The following is a 27,854-nucleotide window of genomic DNA, read 5'->3' as shown; positions in this document are numbered from 1 at the left end:
TAGCGTAACTTTAGATAACTCTAGTGTATACAGGCGGTATTGGCGTGCCAGGAATCCGTAGTGACGATGATACAAAAAATGTACTCAAATCCACACTCTTATCACTGCCTAAATCAAACACTAATTACTCAATTCCAACAATTTGATGTACCTTTCCAATTTAGTATGCCGAGATTCTTTCTGTCTAGGGGATATGAAGTTGGTTGGTGGCCAATCAAGAAAATTAGTTGAGTTACTCTTTCTTATGTTCTCAACGGGGCGTTTTTTAGCTACCTCTTTGACCAAAAACGCGATGTTTTCCAATAACATCATATCACTATGACTCAGCATGCCAATAGACACAGTTAGCTCTCCATGAGGACTATTTGGCAGACCGATAGAAGCTAAGTTACCGGTGTCAACATTTTCAGCTCTGTACTGCAAAGAATTGGATGATGTTAAAATTTGCAAAGCTTCAGTGAGATTTGTGACTAATGTCCCCGATTTAAAAGTAGGCATTAGTTTGGCTGGGCCTAGAATTCGAGCAACACGCAGTAGTTTGGGCATATACTGAGGAGTGCATACTAGACGGTCAAAATCCAGCCAGCCAGAGGCTATTTTATCGATATAAATATCCAACCCCGCATATTTTGCTCCATTGCTAATTGCCAACTTTTCATCAGCTGGATCACAAATTGCTAACACTTTTGGCACTGTTCCTATTGGATGTGGCATCAGCACAGAACCCCTAATGGAAGTTCTACTTGTGTCTACTTTCAATACCATATTCAAAGCTACGTAACCAGTCTGCGATTGTTCATCCACGGGCAAACTTTTGTGGAATAACCTTAGTAACTCTAGTGCTTTCCCAGGTGTAAAGTAGGTTATGTTGCACTGTTGGTTATTTGGTTCAATATCGTTTGACTTGTTGCATATAGTTTCTGAGATTTCCCTAGACGTGTATTTTGATTTTTGAGTGGCCTTTAGTGCCTCTCGTTTAATTTTCCTAGGTTTGATAATGGGCAAATACACGGGTATGTAACGTCTATGCCGTCTACCTTCGTAGAGGTGGTATGAGGACTTTGTGAGTATAGGGGTGGATGTAATAAATTTTTGAAAATTCTTTGTCAGCATTTCAAATGATTTGTAATTAGATAATCCAATTGGGCATATTTAAATGCCATCGCGCGATCACTCTAACTTATGTCATGACGGGAAATTTTTCAATAATTAGATATGTATTCGTAAAAAATAATATGATTTTAGACCAATCACTCAGTTTGTTTTGTGGGTTATAAGAGGTATTTATACCGAATTTCTATTAAACGTATCTAGTAACAGATTAGGGTAGCACTACATATAATATTACAGATGCATATATAACATCTAGAAATATGTTGATGTGTTGTATTATAGGATATAATTTTGAAATTCATGAGATAATTGATATTTTATAATTGGATGATTGTCCCATGAAGTTATTCACTCTTTCCAATTATATCTTTGCAAGTCATGCGTTCCTCGCTTTATACCTATTCCGCGCCTTTTCAACCAATGACAATTTTTATGCAGCCATACAATCACTTGCAGTACAAAAACCAGCAGTTGTTGTAGGAACATTTTCACTTAGGCAATATACAATTATTGTTTCATACTATTCCTGGGCTTGTGCGAATTAATCATGCTGATATTCTTTGGGCAGCTTAGGCATTTGGAACTTGAACAAATCGTGGAGCAGGGAAGAGGATTCTTTATGGATGCAGTGCTGTTTCTAGTGTTATCTAAACCACTTATAAACGGAAGGGAAATTGACACGTTGAAGTTGATCAAATGCCTCTGTTGTTTGATAGCCCTAAAGGGGTATCATCTCGTACTGTTTATACGTTCGTTACACGTACGAAAGTGTTGATTTAGATCTTTCAAACAGGAATACCCAGAGTGACTACGATGCTAAGAAATCTTATAGTGATGTACATACTGACACTTATTGATTTATCACTAATATTCCTTTTTTACTCTATGTCCACCGAAAAGTCCACATTTTACATGTGGCTACTGTTTGAATGCATTGGGATGTTCCAAGGCATATTGTGTTGTATGTCCAAGTACCTAATTAACCTGGCAGATATTATCCTTATACATGGTAAACACGCGGCTTATTTAGGATTATCGCAAAAATCGGCTTATTTGTTCTATCTAGATTTTCTACATGACTTTATAAGCTTGTTGATATTCGTCGTAAGTATTTTATAATTTAGGGATTTATGACTGTGTTCTTTCTTCTAAATCCCACAAGTTTGCCCCTGTACATGCTGGTGGACGTTATACAGGTAGGAAGTATTCTAGAATTCATGTTAAAATTTTTTAATTCATAAAATAAACGAATCTAAAATGATTTTTACATAGGTTATACGAAATTTAGCGGCAAGAATGGCCACACTGTTTAAGTACAGGAAACTCACCAAGATTATAGAGTTGAGGTAACAAACATAATTTTATTATTAAGGATTCTGTTTAAAAATCAGAGTCATTGTATTATTTCAATGGATGTGTTTTACAATCAGTTTACATAATTACTTCCTTTGGTCAAATTAAATGCGATTTGTATGAATTTAAGCACATTTATTTCATTTCGATATATAATTGACAGTTGTTTCAAACGTATCTAATCTGTATGTAAATGCTATATATGTTATAATTAACAGATAAATGGATTGTCCATGCTATTATTTATCTAGATTCCCCAATGCCACCCCTGAGCAAGCGGAATCTCAAGATACCTGTATTATTTGCCGCGAAAAACTAGATGAAACTTGCAAAAGCTTAGACTGCTCCCATATTTTTCACTACCAATGTCTCAAGTAATCAATTACTAATTTAGATCATGGCTAATACACCAAATATCATGTCCCCTATGCCGAAAGGAGATTGTATATCTGGATCCTGTAGAACTGCTAGAGGAAATGTACCTATCTGAAAATGTGGAAAATTTGCTTAAGAAGATCATAGAAAAGGATATAAACCAAGATCCTTTCGAGCAATTTAACCTCACACTTCAGGGTTATACAAATGCTAACAAAAGTGGCAATGAACAATTGTATGATGTGGAACAATTGAGCGACTTAAAACAAGTTTATCGGGCAATGATTGCTTCAGTAGATTCTTGCATTGATTTGATTACAAAGTTTACTACAATAGAACCCCAATCTCCTAGCTTTGCATCTGCATTGGGAGTTGTATCGCTTGACCAATTCGAGAGGTATATTTTGTTATCTGAATTGCCTGATTCACATTCCATAGGTGACTCCAGTGATACAAATGATACTGTTGATGATAATACATCGGCTAAAATTAGTAGCATTGAAAGACGAATGAATTTGCCTGTAAAATTAGGGGTGAACCCGTCTTATATGGCTTCTGTGCTGGGATACAGGATGCGGGTGATCGATTCCATGGTGAGAGCGGTCAAGGCGTTGAGCTCCAATGAAACCAATTAACTTTTAGATTTGTATAAACATTCGCTAGCGACAACGCTCACGAAATAATCAGTCGTGTACGAATTAATTGACAAATAAGTGACTACATTTAGTGACAAATGTTAAGATTCTAATTCATAGAGATAATCACACCTAATAGCAGTAATTAATACTATAAACGATGCTTATGAATTATTGTCCAAATAATTGCAGAAGTAGTTACGGATTAACAATTTAAACTAGCTATTAGATAACTAATTGTAACTGGGGAAATAAACAAATAAACAATGAATTTCTGTTACATATCAAAGATTTTTGTGCGTGGAATTACTAATGTAAACTAGTATTTACATTAGTAATAAATATTAGAAATTGATTATCATATGTGTAATATAAAGGCTAGGGTAACACATATTGTACACAACACTCCTGTGATGTGTTAGGTAAATGGGTGACAAACAAACTCTAAAATATTGTATAAAGTTGGCAGTTGTGGTTATATAAGTTGTAATGCACATTATGAGAATTAATTCTGATAACACATGCCAATAAAGTACAGATTGGGCAGGCACCAGAGCGCATTAAGGAGAGAATGGAAGACTTTGACAAGGGGGTGAAGATAGCATCGAACCTCTATGAAATTTTTTGCAGGGCCTATAATATTGACCAACAATTCATCCAACAAAAAACTTCCACCGATAGCACTCAGCTGGGTATAGGGCAGAATCCTGTTGAGGCTATGGATTGCTCATATAAGAAGATAACTCAAAATGAGGTTGGTAAATTTGAAATTGGAAAGACAGAAATTGTGCCAAATAGTCCTTGTGTTGATGTGAAACAAATGCACGATGAAGACACGATAGATATAAACCTACTAAACCCATTCCAATGCTGTTTTGTAACCGAACCGTTGCATCGGCATCAAATAAAGCCATCTCCGGATAAAGTAACGATCGCCAGTATAATTTACCTTGCTAGACTCGACGATATCACTCGGGATATATTGAAAATTGTGGATGTAAATGTAGATGTACATTAATGTAGAGGGAAAATGTTATTATCAAGTCATTGTATACGTTGACTAACAAACTTGATCATGAACCGGGGAAAACAAGGATTAGGTAAATTAGCATTTATTTAGCTTCCAGGAGATGGTGAGTGTCATGGCCAAGTATGTGAACAGTAACATCGAACTACCCCCAGAAAGAAAGGTGGATTCTAAGCCATGGGTGGAGGCCGTGGAGCATAATCTCCTAGGAATATGACTAATTAACCATCAAATTTGCCTAATGAACATATTTATAATTTTTGATCTATTCTTTATTATTAAATTGTACAATATATAATTTTGCAATGAAGCGCTTTATAAGCGACTACCACAAGGTGCAGACCTCTGGTATGTATTCCAGCGAAGTTCAAAAGGCATTCATAGATGATCTAATGGCTAAATTTTATACTGATAATCCTTCAATTTTACAACTATCTGGGTTAGCTGACAATTTATATAAATTACTATCAAATATACCCAAAAAAAAGGTTACTAGTGCTGATTTTATTGGTAAAAATTACCCGTGGTACCACGAAGGACATTCTAGTTGCAGTAACTTCACAATTTCAGGTCCAAAAAAAGTCTCTCCTTTTGGATTCCCAGTACTAAATTTATCATCAATAGACAAGACAATTAATCTATTACTAACACTAGATCCTAGTACATTCAATGCCAAAGACCATTTGAATTATCGCTACATAAACAAAAGAAATGCGACATTAAATTATTACTATGAATATTTGAACAGTATTAATAATAATAATAACTGTCCTGAGTGGGATAGTTTCATAGCTATCCTCAGTGAATTAAATGGGTCACAAATAACGGTAAATATTAAACTAGTACCACAATTGGATTATAGAAAGATAGCGATCAAAATGACACAACAAGCGCAGGGTTTAGATATTGGGTTTTCAATACAGTTAATTGGTGGTTATGACGATAATGATTTGTATTTTAATCGCAGATTAGTGGTTACCAATAACTGCATTAGGCCTGAAGGGGTAACGGATATATCAACACTACCTTTAACTCCCACTTATAACTCTCTTGTTTTTGAAGAATCACAATATTTGATCAACCAAGAATTGTTATCTAAGGCTCTTAGAGAATTTAAAAATTTAGGTTCGGCAATTTTGTTAATGAAACTTTGGTTAGAGAGGGATGAATCGAATTCAGCGTTATTAAAGCAATTTCCATATGGGTTATTGATGGCACATGTATGTATGTCTAGAAAATTATCTATTGGTGCATCTAATTATCAGATATTTTCATCCACCCTTCATTTTATCGCAAATTTTAAAATAAATTCAGTATATACATTTGGATCTGATTCTGTGACTGATAAGATTAATACCGATTTTGGTAAAGTCAAAATAGACAATTTTCCAGTTCTAGTGGATTGTAATGGCTACAATTTACTATGGAGATGTTTTATTGGATTTTCAGGACTAATAAACAGATCAAAAGAAGTATTGACACAACAATTAAGCTACCTATACGATAACATGTACTCAAATAAACGACTGTTTGTCAACAAAATATCACTTAGTATCCGTTTCTCTTATATAACACAACTATACGTTAATAGTAACGATTCTAATAAATTAAAGGCGTATAATGATAAATATGAGGATTCGACTATAGGAAATTATGTTTGTGGTTTAACTGATGGAGAATTATCTGCAATTTCTGCCAGATCAATACTGCAATTGGCATTAGCCGATAGGTTAGACAACATAGATTTTATCAGTTCCGATGATGGGTTGATGAAATTGCTCGTAAACTTCAATACTGTGACGAGGAAAGTTGACAAGGGGGTACTATCATCTGGAGATTTAGCTAATGGATATAAAAAATTTTGGCATGGATTAGCTGAGACAAGAATTTTTGCGGGCCATCAGCCCTTCCTTTGTATATTGCCTCACAATATATCACAGTCTAATGTAAGTTACACATATTATATGTTATTTGCCAATGATGTGTGTCATTAAAATTATTAATCAATAACACATATATAAGCATCAAATAGTATATACATTTACATTTGTTACTATCGATTATTTGGTTATACACAAGTCATGGCATTAGATTGTCATAATAATTTAATATAATACAAAAATATTACTTAGGAAAGTCCAAATATATCCATTACTAGATACATCTTAACATCTAACAACATTTCAACTACACCCATAATTAACTATGAAAGTCTTTACGCTGGTGTAGATGATAAATTACAAAGTTATATCATAGATGCCAGACGGTCTTTTGATGTGATTATCAATATTATGTTTTCCTTGGATGAGAAAAATATGCCGTTACGAGTTTCTCGGGTTACATTATTGGATAATGCATCGTATTGCCATACTGATTATTGGGTGCCACTGCCAGTCTATGTACAGCTTGAGTCAAGTAGTGCTTGGCCAACAGACGCTACGGCTGCAAAATATGTTACTACAGCGTTTTATTTGTCACTGCATAAATCAATTTTGACACATCCAGAATTTAAGGCTATTAGTGGTAAGAAGACTATCATTCCGACTTGGAATCACCTGGAAATCAAACTGAGTGATACTATATACAATTTGTTCATTGATGGTACTGGGAGTGATATTGGCAAGGTTAATAGGTTTGAGGCAATCAAGGCAATATCACAAAGGGAAATTTCATTTGGTCCAGCGGTAAAACTAGCAAAAGAATGGGCTGCCAAGAATTGTATCCCAGATACAGATGAACTAATAGAGGCACTGGGTATCCACGTCTACTGTTCTAGCAAGCCTAAATCAGCTTCATGCGGGTTTTACAGTATTTTAGATGTTTTGTGCAATTTTGACTGGTCTATTTATACACTGATAGTGTATTTGGATGGTACTAATTCTAAAATTGTAGACAAGGAGGATAATCAACCCATATCAATAAGGGTCGGTGTGGATAAAATACTGGTCCCAAACCCCTATCTGATATCAATATTACTACCATTGGCTTCTTATACTTTAGAATCAACATTCAATGTGACTGATAACTCCACAAATCGTTTACCAGTGACGCAAAATAACGTAAAGAAAGATTTTACAATCATTTTAAATAATCCGTACAATTCATCGTCTGTGGATGTCAAAAGGGAGGGGGAATTCATAATAAAATCGTTTGTGCAGACACTGAAGGATAAATTCCCCTACCTAATCCTACTCTACAATCCACTTGCCCTCGATGGCATTAGTGAATCCGTCTTTATTAGCGAAAGAGATCAACCCGCAGTAACATATTTACAAATTTACTGTAAGATCAACCCATTGTGCATTCTAACAATGTCAACACCATACCTTACCATTACGCACAATGAGGGATTGACTGCAATGAATATAGCCCAAGTTATCTCAGAGCTGACTGCAGCGGGAAGGGGTATTGTTAAGGAAATTGTTTTTTAAGCCACCAAAGCTTCAAATGCAATAGATATAATTTGTGGAATAGATTGGATTGAATTTTTTATGTTTCAAACTAATTTTTTAGATAGTTTACTAATACTACATGTTAACTATTATATAGCCCAATTTAACCCATAACCGTACATATCGGCTAGGGCATCCAGTATGATTAACGTATGTTTGGACTCAATACTGTTATTTTAATTAAACTTGCTCCACTTGTACCTAATTCAATGACTAATTAATGTCTAAATGGCATCATCCAGATCTATAAATGACACAACATTCGTAGATCACTTATATTTATAATTTAGTCGCAAATGGAACTCGATATATCGCAAATTCAACGCTCTTCAGAATCAATAACATCACTTACTCCAATTATAACCCAAAGATCTGAATATGAACAACAAGTTGATCCAAACAAATATTGCAAGTTTGAGTCCAAGAATGTGTGGGACCATCCATCTAAATTGGCCGTGTTAATCACGGGCTGCGATTCAGGCTTTGGCAAATTGGCAGCAGAAGTACTGCCACGGATTGGCTATGTATGTATTGCCACCTGCCTGTATCATAAATCACTATATTATTTTCAGGATTTATATAATCAATTGTACAACTCGAGTGGGTGCCATAATAAAATATTTTCTAAAGCGCTGTTGATGGACGTTACTAATGATGAATCAATTGAGGCAGCGGTAAGTGATGTAAATGATTACTTGGATTCTCTATCAATACCAGGTTTATATGCTCTAGTAAATAACGCTGGCATTTGGACCTGTTCATTCCTAAAGGTATTTAAATTATGTTACATAGGAATCAAGTGCTAGTTATATACAGAGGATGCAAGAACGGGGTAGTTTTAGGGAGATAATTGAGACAAATCTCATAGGGTCATACAACTGCACGTTGAGCTTCATGCCACTCCTAGAAAGATTTACCAACAAAATACATGATAATAAGACTATTTATCGAACTTTATCCAGTGTTGTATGTCCAATACTTGACACTGGCGGATTTGTCGATTCATCTTCCGAATCTAGTGGGTCGGAAGATGAATCTGTTTCTGAAAATTTGTCACCGCACATTCCCTGTGTAAAATCGCAGAAGATAGCCCAAAATTCGACACTTAGGTGTATAATAAATAGAAGACGCCGTGCTAGAGTTATATTCATTTCAAGTGTACTAGATTCAGTGGCGTTGCCTGGTCAAGCCGCTTATTGTGCATCAAAATATGCGATTAAAGGGCTACATGAGTCGATCAGGCATGAATTGCGCCGAAATGGTATAAGTTCTGTGATTATATCTCCAGCTGTGATGAAAGATACCAATCTGTTTCACGAACTAAATAATCTATATGATATGAAAGATGATGGCATTGATTATAGATGCAGCGAAGACTTGGACAATATGAAACGTAACTTGGCGTTTCTCAAGCAATTTGGAGTGGGAAAGGAGGATTTACTCAAGATATTGCTGACGGCTCTGGCTGAACGAGTACCCAATAATGAGTACAGGAATACACCGGGGTCACTTCCATTTAAGCTACTATCCAATTCATGGGGTGTATTTAAAGATCTGGTTATTTATATTGGTTTGTACGTGTTACCGCCATTGGCATTGTTTTGTCTGGATTTGTATCATAAATCGGCTAGACCCTTCTCTTCCGCCTTTAATTTCTCTTTGGAATTTCACGACTTGTAATTTGTGTGAAGCTACTGGTGGAGACGGTAGTTTCACTAATTGTACAGTATCTATGTTTTAGTAAGGTTAATAACTCATTTGCAAAATAAGCCAATGTTTTCACTCACTTCTAGCTAAAATGCATTGTATAATAAATTTAATGGATTGGCATTACACTTTAGGTTTAGAACAAATGTCTGTCGTAAGACACTATAATCTAGCTGATCGGCACTTTGTCAACATGGTCAAATTTTACCAAATATACCCAGTGTTGTAGATATACGAAAGGTATAATTGAAGGATAAAAAACTATTCTTCAATTAATAATCACCCTGTCATAAATTTTCACAATAGGACGTGGGTATCTTTCTATTTGATTAACATTTAATAACTAGATTTTATTTGGTAGTATAATTTTATTCATATATTTGTGTGTATGCTAATGTTAACTAATATTTATAGTTACTAATATATACATTTATAGCTATTTGCAAATTGCCAAACAATAAATTACAAAGTAATCAACTATCATTTCTTATGTCAGAAATTATAACAAAAATAATCATTATTTGCAAATCAAACTGCTTCGGATATTGCCCAGGAATGTAGTTTTAGTTTCATCATTTTCATGTAAATAAGATAATCACACATATAATAGCACAAATAGATAATTTTAATGACGATTTAACTAGTTAATGTTAAATTTCAATACATATGCTACTAAGTAATACTCCATCCAATTATATGATTTAAATGTCAATGTATAACTAACAATTTAGTGTTATAACAAAAATTAGTCACATGTATTACACGCACTAACTATATGCGCTGTAAACATTTTAGTTACATAAATAATTGGGCATAAAAACACAAAATTAGGCGATGAAACCATTTTCTAGGTCAAAGTAACGGTAATGCATTTACAGTTTTGTAAATATACAAATGGTGGCATATAACTGTTACACATTATTGAAGATGTTATTTGATTATGCCATTATTCCTAGCATCCCTCACAATATTCAACAACCGCTTACGTTCACACTAATTTAGAGTGGGCTTACCTCCATCCTATCCTGATGATAGCGTAACAGCTTCATCGTGGTTCTCCAATTGGCTACAAATGCGAACGCTAAGTAAGGAAGTTAATTACCCAAATAAGCAGTATATCCAACGAGGGCCGAACTAATTCCAATGCACATGTAATCATAGAATCTCTCCTTTTTGAGGTGGAACGAGTAGTAATTGATACGGAAGTAGTTGAACAGCTGGAAGCGGGGTGACATTACCACAGTATAATAAAATTGAAATATTTACAGGATTTAAGGATTAGATTCAGGAACTACTACTAAAAATTGTAAATCCAATTCAAAGGCGTTGTAAACTCCATATGTAATATATATGCGCTGCAAGAGGTTGGATATATATTCATGCAGTGAAATCATGCTCGAACGACTGGCATTAGAATTGAATTTTTATACCTTTAAAGTATTAATCTCAGTGAATTGGAGTGATGTAGGCGAGAATTTTTTTCCCAAATCTCATCAACAACAAAAATTGCTCCTACTGACAAATTAGTGGAGAGTGGGGCCGCTTAATGTATTGAATGCACATCACATATTAATCACATCATCATCATTTACTAATAAATTTTGCAAAATTACCTCAATTCATATGCATTCATCCATACCATAGTTACAAATGACCAGAGTTTCACGATTTTACTAGTTATTACATTCACATTCATTGCATCAGTTACAATAAGTGTAAAGATAATTTAAATGTGAAAATGGCTAAACTTGAAGATGAAATTAAACAGGGCTCCAAACTCGAAGATCTATTCTCCATGTCACAAGAAGTGGTTGAGTCTGCCAAAGGGTTTGCCGAGGCCATAGTATCGGCTACAGATGCTAATGTAATGTATCTCAATTGCTACCAATTGCTCAAACTGGGAGGACTTGAAGCTGAAATACCAAGATTGGTAGTGTTTGGTCAACAATCAATGGGAAAGACGACACTCTTAGATTATATAATGGGCGGGCCAATCGGTTACAGCTCCTCAGATACAGGCACCAAACAGCCAGTAGTTATGATAATTAGGCCATCAAATGATTCTTCTGGGATAATGTGCAAGTTTGGAGGCCAACTAATGGATATACACCAAGTACAGGAGGCCATGCGCCATCACATGCAAAGGATGGGGGATGACATAACATCCAATGAACTGGAGGTGGAGGTATTTGTCCCGAACGGCGTACATGCCATATTCGTTGACCTCCCTGGAATAAAAGACGACTCCAAAGCTGGATCTGAAATTACTCGCTCCGTGGTCCGTCACTACGTCACAAGCAATCCTAACGATTTGTACATTTTAGTAAAAAAGGCCTCAGATGATCCAGCGAATTGGCCCTGGTCCATTCGCGAATTTATACTATCAGAAAAGCCACAGGGGCTTGGTTTGTCCTCAAAACAAACCCTTGTTGTTGGAACCCGCGCCAAGGAGTTTATTTCGAATGAAAAGAGTGATGTCAAAACTCAGAAGGAACTCATGGAAAGAGTCAAAAAGCGCATGGTTCCAGATTCGAAGGGAGGATTTCTGCCTCTCTACATTCTTGAATTATTTTCCCTGTCAATAGAACAGAAGGAGAAGGGGGATTTTGTGTCAAACAAGAAGGAGATGCATCGACAGGTTTTTGCAGGCGAGCGTGCGGTGATGGACATGCTGTCAATGTTTGACAGCATGGGAGACAGAGAAACAACTACCACTCTTGTAAACCATTTTAAATCGGAGAATTTTCTCAAGGACCTGAATGCCAAATTCCAGTCCATGATGATGAACCAGTTGGCATTGCTAGAGCGCCGCCTCATACGTAAAAAGTTGGACCTTGAAAAAAGACTATCAATATATCAGGATAAGATTAGCCGTTTATCTCCGCAAAGTGTGAGGGAGTGTACTAAAATTTTCATTAGGCAGGTATTGGAGAATGCGATAGACCTAGTGACAGGAAATTATGCAATAATGAAGCTTCCCAATGGAGGTCAGGATTTTCTTACAAAATATGGCGGTAACCTCGAGGATAATCTGTTCGAGGGACATAAGTTGGCTCTGCAGCTTTTTCCGCATCCCGAAATGTACGATCCAAACTTTTACGACAAAATCCAACGTCGCTCAAATGAGATTTTCAACGAGAAGCTCAGGGATTTGACAAAGATGAAAAACGATCAGAACGTGCGCTATGAAATGAGTTCCAATAGGATCTTCATGTTTGGACTCTATCGCGCCGAAAAGAGCAGCTTCGAATCTGATGACGGTCGCGCTACAACGTCCAGTATCAATAAAGACAATAATAAGTTTTATAAGAACGATGGAACCAACAGCAATTTTGACACTGATACTTATTATGAAGGAGAATCTGTTAACGTCGCGTTCTTTTATAACGATCCGCAGGACGAATCTGCCAATAGCAGAATCCAGCACAAGATGGTGGAGAAATCGCGTTTGGTGCCAATTGTACCTTTTGCCACGACCAATTTTGGCCTGTACAATCCACCATTCAAGGCCTGGCTCAGGGTTCCTAGACAAGATGGGTGGATTGCCTTGAAATTGGTAATAATCGATGAGTTGCCCGATGAACTCAAGTCTCTACATATAGACCCTATCAAACCTGTAAATCATGGATTGGGAATTCCTCCCTCGCTGGAATCTTTGGATATTGTTGTTCATATGGAGAACGATGATATAGATCCAGCTGGCGATGGCAAATTGTTTGTAAGCCAGCAAGAGGCCCATCTAAGCACCAAGGCGTCAAATGGTCAAAAAAGAGAAAAGGGTAAATCGACAAATTCAGAAGAATCTACGATATCTGAATCCAACTTTATGGTGGTTAAGCTAAGGGATTTGTTTGTTGATGCCACAAACAATGCCAAATACTACTTTTCCACGCCCCTACAGATGATATCCGGGCCCCAGGCAAATTCTAGGTTGTTAAACCAATTTTCAGTGACTCATATATCGCGCTGGCTTAAATTCCAAATAAATCATTTGGAGCCTGACAAACAATTTAGCAGCGATGTATTATTTCAGATGATGCGCTCAGTGAGACATGTCGTGGATAAGGCAGATTGGGAGCCTTTGATTGCAGATTTATTGCAAGCCAATGTGAGAGGGACAATTTTACATACTGTAAGATTGGCCAGCTGCGCTGGCGCTGCGGCCTTAAGGCGTATACTACGAGCCAGTACGGCTGAGGTATATAGGAGGATTAGATTTTCTAACATTGATAGTGGATTACTAAATCTGACCGAATCGGTGCGATTTTCAGAGGAATTGGAGCAGTATTTGGAGGAATTTTGTTGCGCCAAGGCGCTTGCATGTGCCAAGGCAATGAGGGATGCTATTTTTGAGCAAACTCATTCTATACAATTTGAAGTGGCTCCAGATATTTTCGAGGGAGTTCGCCGTTTCGAGGAGACCTTTTGTGATCTTCCCCCTGGGCAAACTCCTATGGCCGATGCCATTGATCAACTACGGGTCAACATGCACAGGAGAAAGCAGAGTATGCAGGATCGTGGGAAACCCAAGGCGCCGCATGAACTTATATATGAGGAAATGAGAATGCAATTTTGGTCTATCAAAATGCTCCTAGTAGCCCCTCTTACCACAAAACTATACACATATTTCATCAAGGAGGTTGTTGAAAAGTGGACCAGCTCCTCCCTCGAGGATTCGGCCATGCCTAACGAGGCGGAGCTAGAACGATTTTTAGAGGACAGGATACTAACAGAACGTAAAAATGGCAAGTTGGTAATGCGTAGTGATTCTAAAATGGCCCAGGCTTACGAACTCAATGTAAAGTACGACCGTTTTTTGAATGAGTACGCATCGCTTGGCCGGACGCTGGAATTTGTATCATATGCATTACAGGGTGTTAGTGCCTTTAGGGCTCAAGTTCTAGACCGGGGAGGGGTGGACTTTCTCACAAAGCTAGAATTGCAGTGATAAGCACGGATAGTGTGTGATTGTTTATATTATCGAAATGTAAAAGATGTAAATTATTGGTATTGATTATAGCCAAGCATACAACGAAATATCTAGATATATAGTTTAGTTTCTAGGAATCTTTATTTGAAACTCCATTGTGTCTTGATGCGTCTCATTATATGCTTTTCGTGGGGAAGTGTGTCGCGCTATGATACGGAGGAATTTCTATTTGTTAAATTTAATTCGTTGGATAACGAACTCAACCAATCATGTTGAGGTTAAATTTTACCAACCTACCTGGTGGCATATGAAACGTATGATTGATAAATTTAAGTATATAACACAAATAAATTGGCGTCTAAACCGTGTAACTAGGTAAGTCACATGTTCGCTCAAAGCAACATATTATGCCTTTTTCCTACCCATAACAGCATTTACATAACTGGACGTGGGTATCTTTCTATTTGATTAACATTTAATAACTAGATTTTATTTGGTAGTATAATTTTATTCATATATTTGTGTGTATGCTAATGTTAACTAATATTTATAGTTACTAATATATACATTTATAGCTATTTGCAAATTGCCAAACAATAAATTACAAAGTAATCAACTATCATTTCTTATGTCAGAAATTATAACAAAAATAATCATTATTTGCAAATCAAACTGCTTCGGATATTGCCCAGGAATGTAGTTTTAGTTTCATCATTTTCATGTAAATAAGATAATCACACATATAATAGTACAAATAGATATGATTCATAATGTTCAATGACAATAGTGGTGTCTGCCAATTAATGGTGTAAGTCGTGTGTGATCGGTATTAAAAGTAGATGTTAGTTTTGCTATCATACACAGCCTGTCTTATTTCAATTGCTTTGACAACTTCGTTGACTATAAGCATGTCCATTCCATTGGTACAGCAATCCATAATAGTTTCATGATCGTCTTCATGGTCAGACATGTATATTGCTATGTAAAGTTGGTTGCTGTGAATTTTACTTATGAATTTTTTAGCTGCAATTGATGATATCTTCACGGGTTTATTAGTTTCTGGACAGATGATTTGAACGTTTTGGTCCAAAATTAACCATTTTGCTTGGTATTTGTGTGATAGTTGCAATAAAGTATCCAACTTCAGGTATATCATCCCTTCATAATGGGCTACTAGCAGGCCCAAAGGAATCCCTTCTTTATTTCCAATTATATCAATCAAAATATCGGTTTTAGGTGTAAACTCTTTTAATGTACCTTCCATCTCAGTAAACTCATAGTTGAAGCTAGATATCAAAAATGGCAGTTGGTATTTGTTTAGTACCTCTAGTACTTGTGGACCTATTTGTTTTTTTTTGCCCTTCAGCTCAATATTTACAAAGGCTTTGTCGCTGGAAATTTGTTTGGATATGTTATCAAGTATCTCAGTTAGTGTCTGTACCGTCGGAGTTTTGTTCGTCAGATGATCATAGTTGGATATTGATTCTGGTAATTTTAAAGATAAACAAGATAGGTCGCCAACATATTCTTCAATTGGCCCATGTTTATCCTGAACATTTGCGGATATATCACCTTCCTCATTTTTACAATGGATTACGGCAAGTTGATTATCGCCAGTCAAAAATAAATCCATTTCAACTCCATCGCAGCCAACTTGTAATGATTTGAGAAAAGATTCAACTGAATTTTCGATATAATGGGAAATTCCCCCTTCCACACTTGTTCCCATGCCACGGTGTCCAACAATTAGAGGTTTCATAGAATTCTTTAGTAAGATGTTCCATCTCACTGTGTTGTTTACATCCATAACGATAATCTATATTACCGTGTATCAATTGTGATTATTTGTGGCATAAATTTACACAATGTGTTTTATACTGACGTTATAATATAGCAGGTGGGGTCACCATTGCATGACTAATCAGTTTCGATTAAAGCTATGTAAAAATCAAGTTTACATGTAAATAAATACTTCTCATGTGATTATTCGCAATATATTTTTGATTACTTTGTCATGATTTCGGCTATTTTTATATCAACACCACGCGGGGATATTCTATTATATCGTGCATACAAGGATGACATAACACGACAAGACGCTTCGGAATTCGTCCAACGGTTAATTTTGTCGGACAAATACAAGGAAGTCCCTACAATTCGCCACCGTCGCTGGGTTTATGCCAAAGTTTCCATAAACTTCCTAACTTTGTGTTGCGTGGTAAGACACAATGGGAATGTCACAAGGGCTCTAACTTGTTTAATAGAGTTACGGCAATTGATACATGTTGTAGTCGGGGAAAAAGTGACAAACGATTCTGTTATGAATAACATTTTGACCATATACGAGATTATGGATGAGATAATTGATGGGGGGTGTATTCAGAATATGGAAAAGGTGGCTTTAGCTAACTTTTCAGTCTCCGAGTTTTCAGCCAGATTGTTGTTAAACAATTCTTCCTTCGTACAGTATTCGGCGCCCACTGATGATAATATTCCAAATCTACCCGATGTGCCTTCATTCACAAACGATTTCCCCATCGCACCGCAGCCAAAACCTATAGAATCACCACTGTTTGTCCAAAAAGAAGATCCGTATGAGTCATTCAATCAGACTTACTTGGCTGCAACTTCATTTGCTATACTCAAAGGGGCTGATGTTAAACATGTGAAAAATGCATCCTCGTTCAATGTTATAAGTAACACCAGTGGTAAACATGATGCTGATTTAAATCTGGGTACTGCCATGGCAACTGGCGAGATGGTTCCCTGGAGAATCTACGGTCTTGACTATAGGAAGAATGAAATAATCCTTACAGTATCGGAAGTGCTAAATGTATATTACAACCTGGCTGGGTCACTAGTTGACTGCCATATAATTGGTAATCTTGAAGTTAACAGTTATATATCTGGATCTCCAGAATTGACATTGGGAGCCAACTTTTCAGTTGACAATATCAGCTATGGCGGCATTTATACCCTCCCTAGCAAAGAACTTCCCTCGCCAGAATCTTCACGTAACTATACAATATTTGAACATGTAAAATTTCACAAGAGTGTACAATTAAATTCTGCTTACACTGGCTGTATATGCTTCATCCCTCCAGATGGCCAATTTACACTCTTCACATATCGTTCCACTGACAAAATTGTTCACCCTCTTAAAATCACTGCAGTGGTGCACAAGAGATCCTCAATCCATCTAGACTATGCAATTACTATAAAATGGTTGCTGGGTAAAAAACTTACGGGTACTGGCATAGTAGCTACGTTACCAATTCCGCCAAGCTCGAAAAATGTAGATATTTACAATGTTTCCACGGGTAACGCAAAGGTAGAAATGTCTAAAAACGTTGTGGAGTGGAAGATTAAAAAATTATGCGGAGAGCAAGAGTTGACTATGCGCTGTGGAACTGACTTTACCGCTTCACCGATTGGTACACAGTGGAAGCAGCTGCCACTGCATGTTAAATTTGAAATTGCTGGATATGCTCCCAGTGGTATATTCATCAAAAATATCGATTCCACCGAAAAAATTGGCCTCAAACTGAACAAACGCATAAATTATCATACTATGGGAAATTACCACGTACATATCAAGCGCTAATCCGCGTGGTGTGGTAATAAATATTATTAATCGCTAGTATAGCTCTTTAGTACTTGCTAAGAGCTAAAAAACCCTATAATGGAGTTTATTTAATTTTTGTGCCTACACATTACACAGATATATCTAGTTGTTATACTTTGCAAATGTTATTTAGTTTATTTATATAGTAATATCGTACATGTAAATTCAATTGTATGATATGTATTAGGATCTTTATTTAATTATCTTGAATAAATAGTATATGTGTATTTAACCGATCTATGCAATAGTATAACATTTATATATGTGTTTATAAATAATTGTTAATGTTGTGCCTGTTATTTAAAAATCTCCTTTCTCACATATATATAATTTCTTCATTAATACTGCTTGAACTATGTATGTTTAAGTAATGTATATTATTATGAGCGGTTATTTGGCATTTTGTTTTATCTCTTCCTTAATCTTAATAGTCTTAAAAGTGATAATACAGCTTTCATTCATACTAATAGACCAGTAACTAACATCTATGGATTATTTTGTTGTTATTGAATATATATTTGGGTAACATTATTTCTTAGGGCACTAGTGTTATTTGTCAGAAAAAAAATGATCTAGAACAATTATTGGAAACCCTAATATAAATTAATTATTTAGTGTAAACGATTTACTGTTATAATTTTAGTATTATATCACTTAAATATTACAAAGGGTCAAATATCATCACCGAGTATCAGCTAATAACCATTTGTATGTTTTAATAACTTATTAAAATATTTAATCATAGAAATATGTTAGGAATCCCAGTTATTGTTATTATGATTATATGTTTGGCACATAAATATACACAAATATAAATATATCTCAAGTTATAGTTTTGTTTTTGATCATACACATATTTACATTAAAAAATATTGCATACATACTTGAAACCAATAATCAATCATAATAAATAATATATAGTCATAGCTAACTATTACTCCACTTGCACTTAAATTATATTTATTTCAAAATCAAAGACATGTGGTTCAATTTAACCATTAAAATTAGTTAGAAAATATAAATGACAATAAATAATAGATCATCTACAATATATTACACTAATATAATGTTTGCCGACTATGACACTTTAACACAAAAATCACTAGTCTATTGGTCACAAAGTACTGATTATTGTGTCTAAAATATACTACTATCAAAAGAGATGGTACTAATCATACTTGCAGATACTAAAATTATTTATGTTTTATAAAAAATTCATAGAACAAGGATATCAAAAAGTAGTTAAATTATTTATATAAAAAGTACGAGATAGGCACCTGCCGGAATTATATCATTTAAGTTGTTTGTATGTAAATCATTTATTTTCAAATATATAATATAGGACACATTAAACATACTTTTTGATGAAATTTTAACATTTAATTTGGATTCTAAACTCATTTATAAGAATCATGACTATAACATTAGGATAATAACAATTTAATTGATTTCCACCAATAAAAGCTGGAAATAGTGGCACCATGTAACAAATTACAGAGTTAAAAGTTAAATAACATTAAAAATCATGCAAAAATATCTAAATGAACAATTCACTTAAAATTATCACCAATGTCAACATCAGTATATCATCTACGTGTAATTGATTACCCTACAATTATGCCATGACTTTATATTATGTGTCCATAACGTGGGCTATATCATATATTTTTGACACAATACATATAAATAGTTTGAAAAATCGCCGATCACAATGGATACAAATGCATCTCTACCACTGTTCCGCGCGGATCATGTGAAAAAACATTCCTACCACTTGATAATACATAGGAATCATCATAATGAAATTGATAAATCTTGTGAAGATATAGTAGATAATCACAAAGATGTTTTTGACAGTCATAAAAATGAAAATTATGCACCAAAAACAACTGAATGTGATTATAGCGTTGCTGTGCTTGGCCAACTGGGATACGTTCTCGACTATGGAGACATAAAGTCTAAAGGTTCACGCTGGAGGGAAGATAAGATTTTGAAAAGGTTTAAAAATGATATTAAATTGGATGATCAAGCAGTAAACGATGTTTCCTTGGATGTGGAGGCTGAATTTATTTCACAAAGGTTCTACTTAAACTCTATCAGATCCACTTCAAAAAATTCAAGTACCATTAAAAATATAGATATAAATAATGGGCATACTTTCAATACAGATGTTAATGACTTGGCAACCACCGCGAACAACACTGATGATTGTAATGCTAATGTTATATCTGACTGCGTTAATGGTGATGTAAAATATGTTCTAGATTGTACTTGTGGTATTGGCGGTAATTTAATTCCTATAGCCGCAAATTTCATATGTATTGGAGTCGAATTGTCACCTCAAAGATGTGAAATTTGTAAACACAACCTGAAAGTTTATGGATTGGACAATCGTGCTGTTGTTGTAAATACCGATATCACAACCTTCTTAGATTCGATAAATTTCAATGATCCCCAAAGCTTTAAGGATTTTGGAATTGATGTGACTAAGCCTCCCTTTGATAAGCTGCTAAAACAAAAGTTTTCGTGGACTATAATATCTCCACCTTGGGGTAGCACCAATTATCCCGGATGCAAAGAAACAACTATAACGTATCGCCTTAGGTACATCACATCGATAGACATCAAAAGTGTAGTGACTAAAGCAGCTGCTGTGAGTAATAATGTTTCATTGATGTTACCAAGGTCTCAAAATATACCAGATCTAATCCATTTATCGCAACTAACAAATCTCCCATTTGTCACGATCGATTTACTATACAAGTCAACCCGCAATCCCTTACCAAGGTTATGTTATGTTCACCTTACCAGCCAATTAATGGATAAGTGTGGGCCAGTTAAGCGCAGAAAGGTTGATATGGAAAGGTGGGATATCGCTGATATTACCGAGTGCGTTTATATAGCTGTACCAATCAATTATAACCAAGGTAAAATAAATCTTATAAGTCCACTATCAACAAATTCAATGTTTAATGACATAAAAACCCCATCTTTCACTAGAGCCTTAGGAGAATCGATACTTAGTGCCATTAATGAGCCTATCCACAGCCTGCCCAGATTGATCAATATAATTGAAATCATTGGTACTAAGGAGATCCAATCGTTGCTCCAGGATACAAATAGAATTTATCACTCATGTGGTATGAAATATGACTTAGATGGTATAACTAAGAGTAGGACCTTTGGTGGTATATTTTTCTACCTCTTCAAGACAAGGCATCGAATGGTATATCGACAAGTTGAAAAACAGGATAAACTCAGAAAGTTACGAAAACAGCATTGAATGTCGCATGACTTGTCCAATTGTGCAATTTTTTAACATTTATTGGCATTGAAACTAAAAGATCTATTTTCATTGTTATCCTCCACTCATCCGTATTACATATTGAACAGTTTATGATTTCCAACTAGGGAGGCAAACAAATTAATTAGCAAAGTAACTAATGCAGTCAAGCTATATGAGCCATTACATAACAGTGCCAACAAAACTTTAGTGACAATATTTGATAAGTATGTCATGGTATTAAAAAAAGCTATCTATACAAGGTGATTACTAATTTATAAAACCAATAGATGTAAAAGAAACAGAATAGCGCAGAATGCGTCATTCATGCTGGTTAAAATTATTTATAAATACATAAATCGGGTTTTGTGGTATGCCATTTGTAAAAATTCCAAAATCTTCAAGGGTGATTTGGTCATCAATTTTAGATCACAATTGAAGCGTTTTGATATGAATAGTGTCCAATTAACCCACATAAATAGAACCAGAGATGAAAAAGAATTCATCTCACGGCACTACATTATACTTGATCCATAATTTAACCACGGCCAGTGATCAGAAAATCTAGACATAACATTTTAACACACTAATAAATTTTGTTATTACAAAAAACTGGATACATTGTTAGGTAAATATACTGAATCAATGATTGTAAAAATTGTATATAGGTAAATAATCAAATATTGCAATACCATATCACTTTGGAGTGGCATTAAAACAAACATAGTATTTCAATACGTATCAAGTAGACATTTTCTGATAAGAAGAATCCGCAAAGCATTCCAAAGCCTGTTTAACACCACTCTGTGCCTCATTCAAAACCTTGTTAGAGAATGGGATCCAGTGGTCAATGAAAACTTGGTAATACCCCGATATGGAGGTTATCTGCCCTTGACTCTTAAGTAAAATATGCCACTTATTGTGAAATGAATCAGAAAATGGTAAACCTGATATTCTGGTATCACTCTCAATTAGAACATTTGAATCGTCAATAAAGTAGACGGTAATAGTCTCGATGACATTGCCCTTGGTTGGTACACCCAACATCTGATTAAAAGAACTTTGCTTGACTACGTAACTATATTACTCACCCTCTATACAATAAAATAGCGTCCTCTTTGTGACACTGGGTGATATGCTGGTAAAATTGATCTTCAATCCATCAGAATCCTGAAGAGCGTCCACTTTTATCCCATCTTCCACAGAATAGAAAAAATTGTCGTATTTCAACATCTCTCGAACGCTAAATTAACAATAAACATAACAGAAGCGATAAAGCTAAGGTTTTATAGCATGTACACTTATATAAAACATTAAATTGTCATTTTTATGTACAACAACCACATTGGACGATGAAAAGACAATTTTAAACAATAGAAAGTAATTACTATACAATTGGTATATATTAGGTGTAAAATAAGCTATATATCGTGTAATTCTATATTTTTGAATAAATTGCAAATTCTACAATTAATCAGCATATAACGATCCATGTCCGAACACTTTTTAAAATATCAATCAATACAAAACATCCGGCGTGGAGTAAATTTATGAAATAAAAGAACATTATGAATGCCATTACCATGATAAATCAATTAATTAACATACCTGCGGTGAGGCGGCTGGGATAAATCGAAAAGGAGGCTGAAAACATCCTCAATGAGCATGGGAGTTGTTAGATAAAAAGCCATGTGCTCGAGTTGGTTGTAACCATCTTTAAACAGATCAAATTTCTTTAATTCGTCGGGAACAATCAAATTCACGTTATTTGGTTTGGGTTCGTACACCAAATTCATTTTATTACTGACTTCTGGTGACTTCAACTTTATCAACAAATTGATAAAGTCCAGTACCTTGTTCCGACTAATGAGAGATGAAAATATATAAACATTGTGGACGCAATCCACCTCTATAGATTGGGAAAAGATTTTTTTGCTGCCCTTTCTGACATTTTTAATGGAAGCTATTGGTACAGTTAGAATTGTTGCCTCACCAAACAATGTGCTATCGTTGAAGTGTGAACTGAAGGCTAAGTAGCTCTTTGAAATATATAACCTACCTTGTAAAAGGATTTTTTTGTGTAAAGCACAAGGAAATGATCCAAGGCAATTTTCAGGTATGTTAAATTTGTCAAACAATGAAATGCCAACATCGTTAATATCGCTAGGGTATGCAATATCATCACTTGGAGTCGTAATATACACATCTAACTCAGTCTTCTTCTCATAATCTACTTGAAGTCCCATTATCCATCTAGTGTCCAAACATTTTGCTGGAAAAGGCCCATCTAAACCTTTAAAACTTCCCCACCAAATATCCCCCACCGGTTCATACACCTTGACGATATCCCCTTTGTTGAAATTCATATTTAAGTAACTATGATGATAGCACAATCTAGCAATAGCCTGGAATTTATAACACTTAGAATATTCTTTCACGTTATCCCCGAGAGCGTTGTTGGAAATGTTGTAAAAGGCTTTATCTAGCCACTTATTCACCAAGCGCATGCCCACACAATTTACAGCGTGGGTAGTATCATCGTTCGTTTCCAGCCACCCTAAGGCATTCGCTGCCATCTTATCCATAGTTTCACTTGCCTCTGTCTCAGCTTCTTCACTTGTTGTATCTTTCTTCCCATTGTCATGTTCATTTGGTTTGTTGAGTTGATTGAGGATTTTGGTTAAGTCGTCTGGTAAAACCTCCTTAAAAGGTTTCATTACATCAACAAGCACTTTGACAAAGGGGGGAAATTGACCAAATTCATTGAAATTAGGTAACTCCGCCACAGTGGCGCAAGGTTGACTATTAGCATTTGAAGTAGCATTATTGGCACAAGACGAGTTGGAAGATGATAATTGGGGAGAGTTCGTAACAGAATTAAGTGTTCTATCTCTACGTTCTGAAAGATTCGTTTTGTGCAATTTGTAGTAGGTATGCAGGCCAAAGAAGAAGAATGATATGTCAACACCGGCGACGGGAAATGAGGGTATGGTTGAGCCAAGATGCGACTCAATTCCCAGCTTTTCTGAACGTAATGCAAAGTATTTGGCTAGCAGCGTCCTCAACTTTCGTAGCTTGGTAATGTTTTCAATGTGTTGCTTTGATAAGGTCTTTATAAGTGATTCGTTGTATATGTCATCACTAAACGTACTATGAATACTATATAGCTCGTTACGCTCTGCTAGAGCTGCAAATAGCTTGAGAATTTTGCAAGATGGCTTGTATACCTTATCATTGTAGTACTTAACAAAGTCATTGAACAATTTAAAAAATGATCGCCCCAGTTGCATTATGAAGACCTTGGCTTTTCTTATAACTTGCTGCCACTCCCGCTCAATATTGGTGTAGCGAATATAGGCCAGAATGGATTTCACGCCAAGCCCATTGACAATACCTGGTGTATCCCCCTCAATTTTATAAGGGCCCTTTGAGTTCCCCAAGCACAACTCCAGGTATTTGCCATTTTTGATCAGATTGGCCCGGACTTTGCTCCATTGTTTATCCCTTATATTATATCCCGACATAATACCTTTCAATTCATTTTTGATGACAATTTTGAATTTATTCGTATCATTGATTATCCGATTGAAGGTGCTAATGGCCTCCCCACAGGTATTAATAAACTCGGTCAAGAATAACTTTTCTTTTTGATACATAACATTGAATATTATGCAATCTGGAATAATTCTTTTGGTCAGGGGTGGGTCGTCATTTTCGCTATAAAATTCGACATCATCTGTACCCGATGAATTCAGTACATCAGTCTCATTAATTGTGCAAAATGAGTCAGACTTTACCGACCTTAGTTGATTTAAAGAGCTTAAATTGTTCAATTTTGAGAAAGTCTGGTAGCCAAGTTCGTTAAACTGGGCAAAATTTTCAACAGATGAAACGTCATCATCAATTGGCTCCACCTGTCTTTCAAGTTCAGGCAGCTCGAGTGTATTGACTTCATTTGTTGCAGGGGTGAAATTTGCATTGTTACAAAATCCAGTAATGCCAAACAACGCACTTTTAAGGTTTGAAATTGGACTGCAACTTCTGGAAGTTTCTGTCTTTGTAGTGATATTTTTGTGCTCTTTGGTGATATTATTAAGTTCTAAATCGTGTTTGTTATCGGATAAAACTGAATAGTACATGGAAGGTACATTGCATTTGTCTATTTTCAGTGGAAACTTGAACTTGATAATTTCCGACCCTTCTGTTTCTGAAAGATACTTGTAAATTTTATTCAATAAAGCGTTTTCCTTTTTGACATTTATAAACAATTTCAATCGATTGACATTGGACTTTAATTCATCTACAGTCTGTTCCAATACGTTTATTATAAAGTTTAGGTTTTCATCAGTAGACAGATTAATCATATTTGCAGTATAATTGAACCAAACTATGTCGGTATATACTTATGTTTAATCCGTATATGTATATGTGTGTGAATATTAAAATGTATAATCTATATATTGGCAAATATCATTGAATGATGATTATGGTGAAATTATGTTAATTATTAATGTGTGCTATATGCTTCAATAATCAATGAAAGAATTGCCAGAGTTATGTCCTTATCCAATCTTAAATAGTAACTATTAGCCGTTTCGACAAAATGTGTTGGCCAGCTATTTTTGTGGTTACTTTCTTAATGTTGTAAATTGTGCAGTTGCGTCTAATTGGTAAATTGACACTATTCGTTATGAAAAATGGTTTAAAATGATGTGTCTCTGCATTCCAAAAGGATGCCAATATTCACATCACTAAATACATATTACAAGGAGGCATGCATAATGTAGGGAGTCGTTAATGTATAACTTGGCACACTATCTTTACACTACATAAATCAGTGTCTATATTTGCAAGTTATGGTTTTGTTATTTATAAATTCCACACCATGCATTGTAGGCAATTGCTGCAGCGAAGATATTTTGGATCCAAGCGACTTAAGGAGACTGAATATGCAAAGGCACATACATCAAAACCAAAAACCAATGCTAATCAGATGAGTACAAAGGAAATACCGTTAGGCACAGATAGTTTGTTCCAGGAGTGCCTTGATCGTATATATCGGAAACGGTTTGAGTTAGACGAGCGCAAATTTGGTCAATCTGCAGTGATTGACGATTTGGATCAAAAGGAAGCGAGGATTGTGGCCACAATTTTTAGGCGTGTGAATCCTATGCAAGAATTCCCGCCCAAAAAAATGGACTCGTCAGGCCGGCCTTTGCCATTTGTTAATGATTCCAGACATTTGTACTGGGACCCTTTTCAGAAGGTGGACGAGTTGAAACGCCAGATAGCTCTGGATTTCCACGAGTACACCAAGTAAGGATACTCCTATTATAATGGGTAAATATAAAATTTTGGGAATTTTCACTAATTACTTCATCTCCCATTATAATATATACATAATTTTAACAAATTATATATGTCTGTGGTTATCAAATTGACAACGTAAAACATGCGATTTTCCAGAAAATTGTTATATAATAGATTGGTTAGAATATCAAAAATCTTGATTTATAATATAATTATTACTTAGAATCGCATCTTACGCTGAAATAATGAAGGAAAGGAATCGCATCAAAAAACTACTACAGGAAGACCAAACAGAATATTCGCACGTTGAAGCGCCAGAACCTGATCAGATTAAACACGAAAAATTTTGGGATCCAAATCCAAATATCCGCCGTGTACTAGCTAATAACAGACGCCCATTTGACTGGAAGGATTTGCATGCCCTGTTCCACTTTGTTGCAGATAATGGGCAAATTTTACCGCGAAGGCTCACTTTGGCAACCAGGTGTCAACAGAGACAGATCTTTAGGGCTATAAGGATAGCCCGTGACATGGCCGTGTTCCCCTTTGACTGGAAGCCAAGGATTAGGGACAGGATTCCAATAATGGATCCCCTCCAGTACTTGGCCGATGAACTAACACATCTATACATCAACCAAGGCGATCTAAGGGCCAGGGCCATGCTAACTGTTCTGGCCAAGAGGGATGCCAAGATCAATCTCCATAGGTAAGTATATGCGTGACTTAGGTTACTGAAATATGAGGCGCATAAGTCGAGTGGCAGTGATGCCAGTAGTACGGATAACAATGTAACATATATGTGATTAATTGTTGAGAATAATGTTCTAGCGTTAATAACTGGTAATCAGCAGCAGCGCCGATGTACAAGATAAAATTGTTTATATCACCAGTATGTAATTGGTGTAGATTGAAATGTTCCGTATGGCATAATGTAATTAATTTTTTAATAATAACGTATACAAATAGTGTGGAAATGTGTGTATAATACAATTTAATATTTAAAAATGGTTGTTTTATAAAAATCGAGGGAATTGTAGGAATTAG

At 35.5% G+C, this 27,854-nt stretch overlaps 12 protein-coding genes across 12 annotated transcripts; 8 read left to right on the top strand and 4 right to left on the bottom strand.

Annotated features, from left to right (window-relative positions):
• Positions 1-10: 10 nt before the first annotated feature.
• BMR1_03g01125 (50S ribosomal protein L1) lies at positions 11-1,113 on the bottom strand (the record flags this gene model as incomplete). The annotated part of the gene is made up of 2 exons (XM_021481900.1): positions 11-108; positions 129-1,113. 2 exons carry the CDS (start codon positions 1,111-1,113, stop codon positions 11-13), a joined length of 1,083 nt encoding a protein of 360 aa, XP_021338483.1.
• On the top strand, positions 1,452-3,476 carry BMR1_03g01120 (E3 ubiquitin-protein ligase synoviolin; the record flags this gene model as incomplete). Its single annotated transcript, XM_021481899.1, has 8 exons — positions 1,452-1,589; positions 1,610-1,873; positions 1,894-2,122; positions 2,144-2,217; positions 2,238-2,309; positions 2,386-2,459; positions 2,718-2,840; positions 2,861-3,476. The coding sequence occupies 8 exons, from the start codon at positions 1,452-1,454 to the stop codon at positions 3,474-3,476; spliced, it is 1,590 nt and encodes a 529-aa protein (XP_021338482.1).
• A 571-nt stretch (positions 3,477-4,047) lies between these two features.
• BMR1_03g01115 (hypothetical protein) lies at positions 4,048-4,720 on the top strand (the record flags this gene model as incomplete). Its single annotated transcript, XM_012793379.2, has 3 exons — positions 4,048-4,479; positions 4,500-4,576; positions 4,597-4,720. The coding sequence occupies 3 exons, from the start codon at positions 4,048-4,050 to the stop codon at positions 4,718-4,720; spliced, it is 633 nt and encodes a 210-aa protein (XP_012648833.2).
• An 88-nt stretch (positions 4,721-4,808) lies between these two features.
• Positions 4,809-7,934, top strand: BMR1_03g01110 (Nrap protein; the record flags this gene model as incomplete). Its single annotated transcript, XM_012793378.1, has 2 exons — positions 4,809-6,449; positions 6,636-7,934. 2 exons carry the CDS (start codon positions 4,809-4,811, stop codon positions 7,932-7,934), a joined length of 2,940 nt encoding a protein of 979 aa, XP_012648832.1.
• A 317-nt stretch (positions 7,935-8,251) lies between these two features.
• Positions 8,252-9,635, top strand: BMR1_03g01105 (Retinol dehydrogenase 7; the record flags this gene model as incomplete). The annotated part of the gene is made up of 2 exons (XM_012793377.1): positions 8,252-8,725; positions 8,748-9,635. 2 exons carry the CDS (start codon positions 8,252-8,254, stop codon positions 9,633-9,635), a joined length of 1,362 nt encoding a protein of 453 aa, XP_012648831.1.
• Positions 10,593-10,897, bottom strand: BMR1_03g01100 (conserved Plasmodium protein, unknown function; the record flags this gene model as incomplete). The annotated part of the gene is made up of 3 exons (XM_012793376.1): positions 10,593-10,655; positions 10,676-10,743; positions 10,765-10,897. 3 exons carry the CDS (start codon positions 10,895-10,897, stop codon positions 10,593-10,595), a joined length of 264 nt encoding a protein of 87 aa, XP_012648830.1.
• BMR1_03g01095 (hypothetical protein) lies at positions 11,401-14,610 on the top strand (the record flags this gene model as incomplete). The annotated part of the gene is made up of 1 exon (XM_012793375.1): positions 11,401-14,610. The coding sequence occupies one exon, from the start codon at positions 11,401-11,403 to the stop codon at positions 14,608-14,610; it is 3,210 nt and encodes a 1,069-aa protein (XP_012648829.1).
• Positions 14,611-15,421: 811 nt separating this feature from the next.
• On the bottom strand, positions 15,422-16,399 carry BMR1_03g01090 (hypothetical protein; the record flags this gene model as incomplete). Its single annotated transcript, XM_012793374.1, has 1 exon — positions 15,422-16,399. One exon carries the CDS (start codon positions 16,397-16,399, stop codon positions 15,422-15,424), a length of 978 nt encoding a protein of 325 aa, XP_012648828.1.
• A 207-nt stretch (positions 16,400-16,606) lies between these two features.
• BMR1_03g01085 (Adaptor complexes medium subunit family) lies at positions 16,607-18,196 on the top strand (the record flags this gene model as incomplete). The annotated part of the gene is made up of 1 exon (XM_012793373.1): positions 16,607-18,196. The coding sequence occupies one exon, from the start codon at positions 16,607-16,609 to the stop codon at positions 18,194-18,196; it is 1,590 nt and encodes a 529-aa protein (XP_012648827.1).
• Positions 18,197-19,928: 1,732 nt separating this feature from the next.
• BMR1_03g01080 (hypothetical protein) lies at positions 19,929-21,500 on the top strand (the record flags this gene model as incomplete). The annotated part of the gene is made up of 1 exon (XM_012793372.1): positions 19,929-21,500. One exon carries the CDS (start codon positions 19,929-19,931, stop codon positions 21,498-21,500), a length of 1,572 nt encoding a protein of 523 aa, XP_012648826.1.
• A 741-nt stretch (positions 21,501-22,241) lies between these two features.
• On the bottom strand, positions 22,242-25,864 carry BMR1_03g01075 (conserved Plasmodium protein, unknown function; the record flags this gene model as incomplete). The annotated part of the gene is made up of 3 exons (XM_021481897.1): positions 22,242-22,570; positions 22,592-22,743; positions 23,109-25,864. 3 exons carry the CDS (start codon positions 25,862-25,864, stop codon positions 22,242-22,244), a joined length of 3,237 nt encoding a protein of 1,078 aa, XP_021338481.1.
• Positions 25,865-26,385: 521 nt separating this feature from the next.
• Positions 26,386-27,613, top strand: BMR1_03g01070 (mitochondrial ribosomal protein S18 precursor, putative; the record flags this gene model as incomplete). Its single annotated transcript, XM_021481896.1, has 3 exons — positions 26,386-26,816; positions 27,034-27,516; positions 27,538-27,613. 3 exons carry the CDS (start codon positions 26,386-26,388, stop codon positions 27,611-27,613), a joined length of 990 nt encoding a protein of 329 aa, XP_021338480.1.
• Positions 27,614-27,854: the final 241 nt, after the last annotated feature.

The sequence above is a fragment of the Babesia microti genome, chromosome III (assembly GCF_000691945.2).
Source record: "Babesia microti strain RI chromosome III, complete genome".
Classification (NCBI taxonomy): Eukaryota; Apicomplexa; class Aconoidasida; order Piroplasmida; family Babesiidae; genus Babesia; species Babesia microti.
The sequence above is the reverse complement of the archived record's forward strand: the minus strand, read 5'-3'. Positions and strand labels throughout refer to the sequence as shown.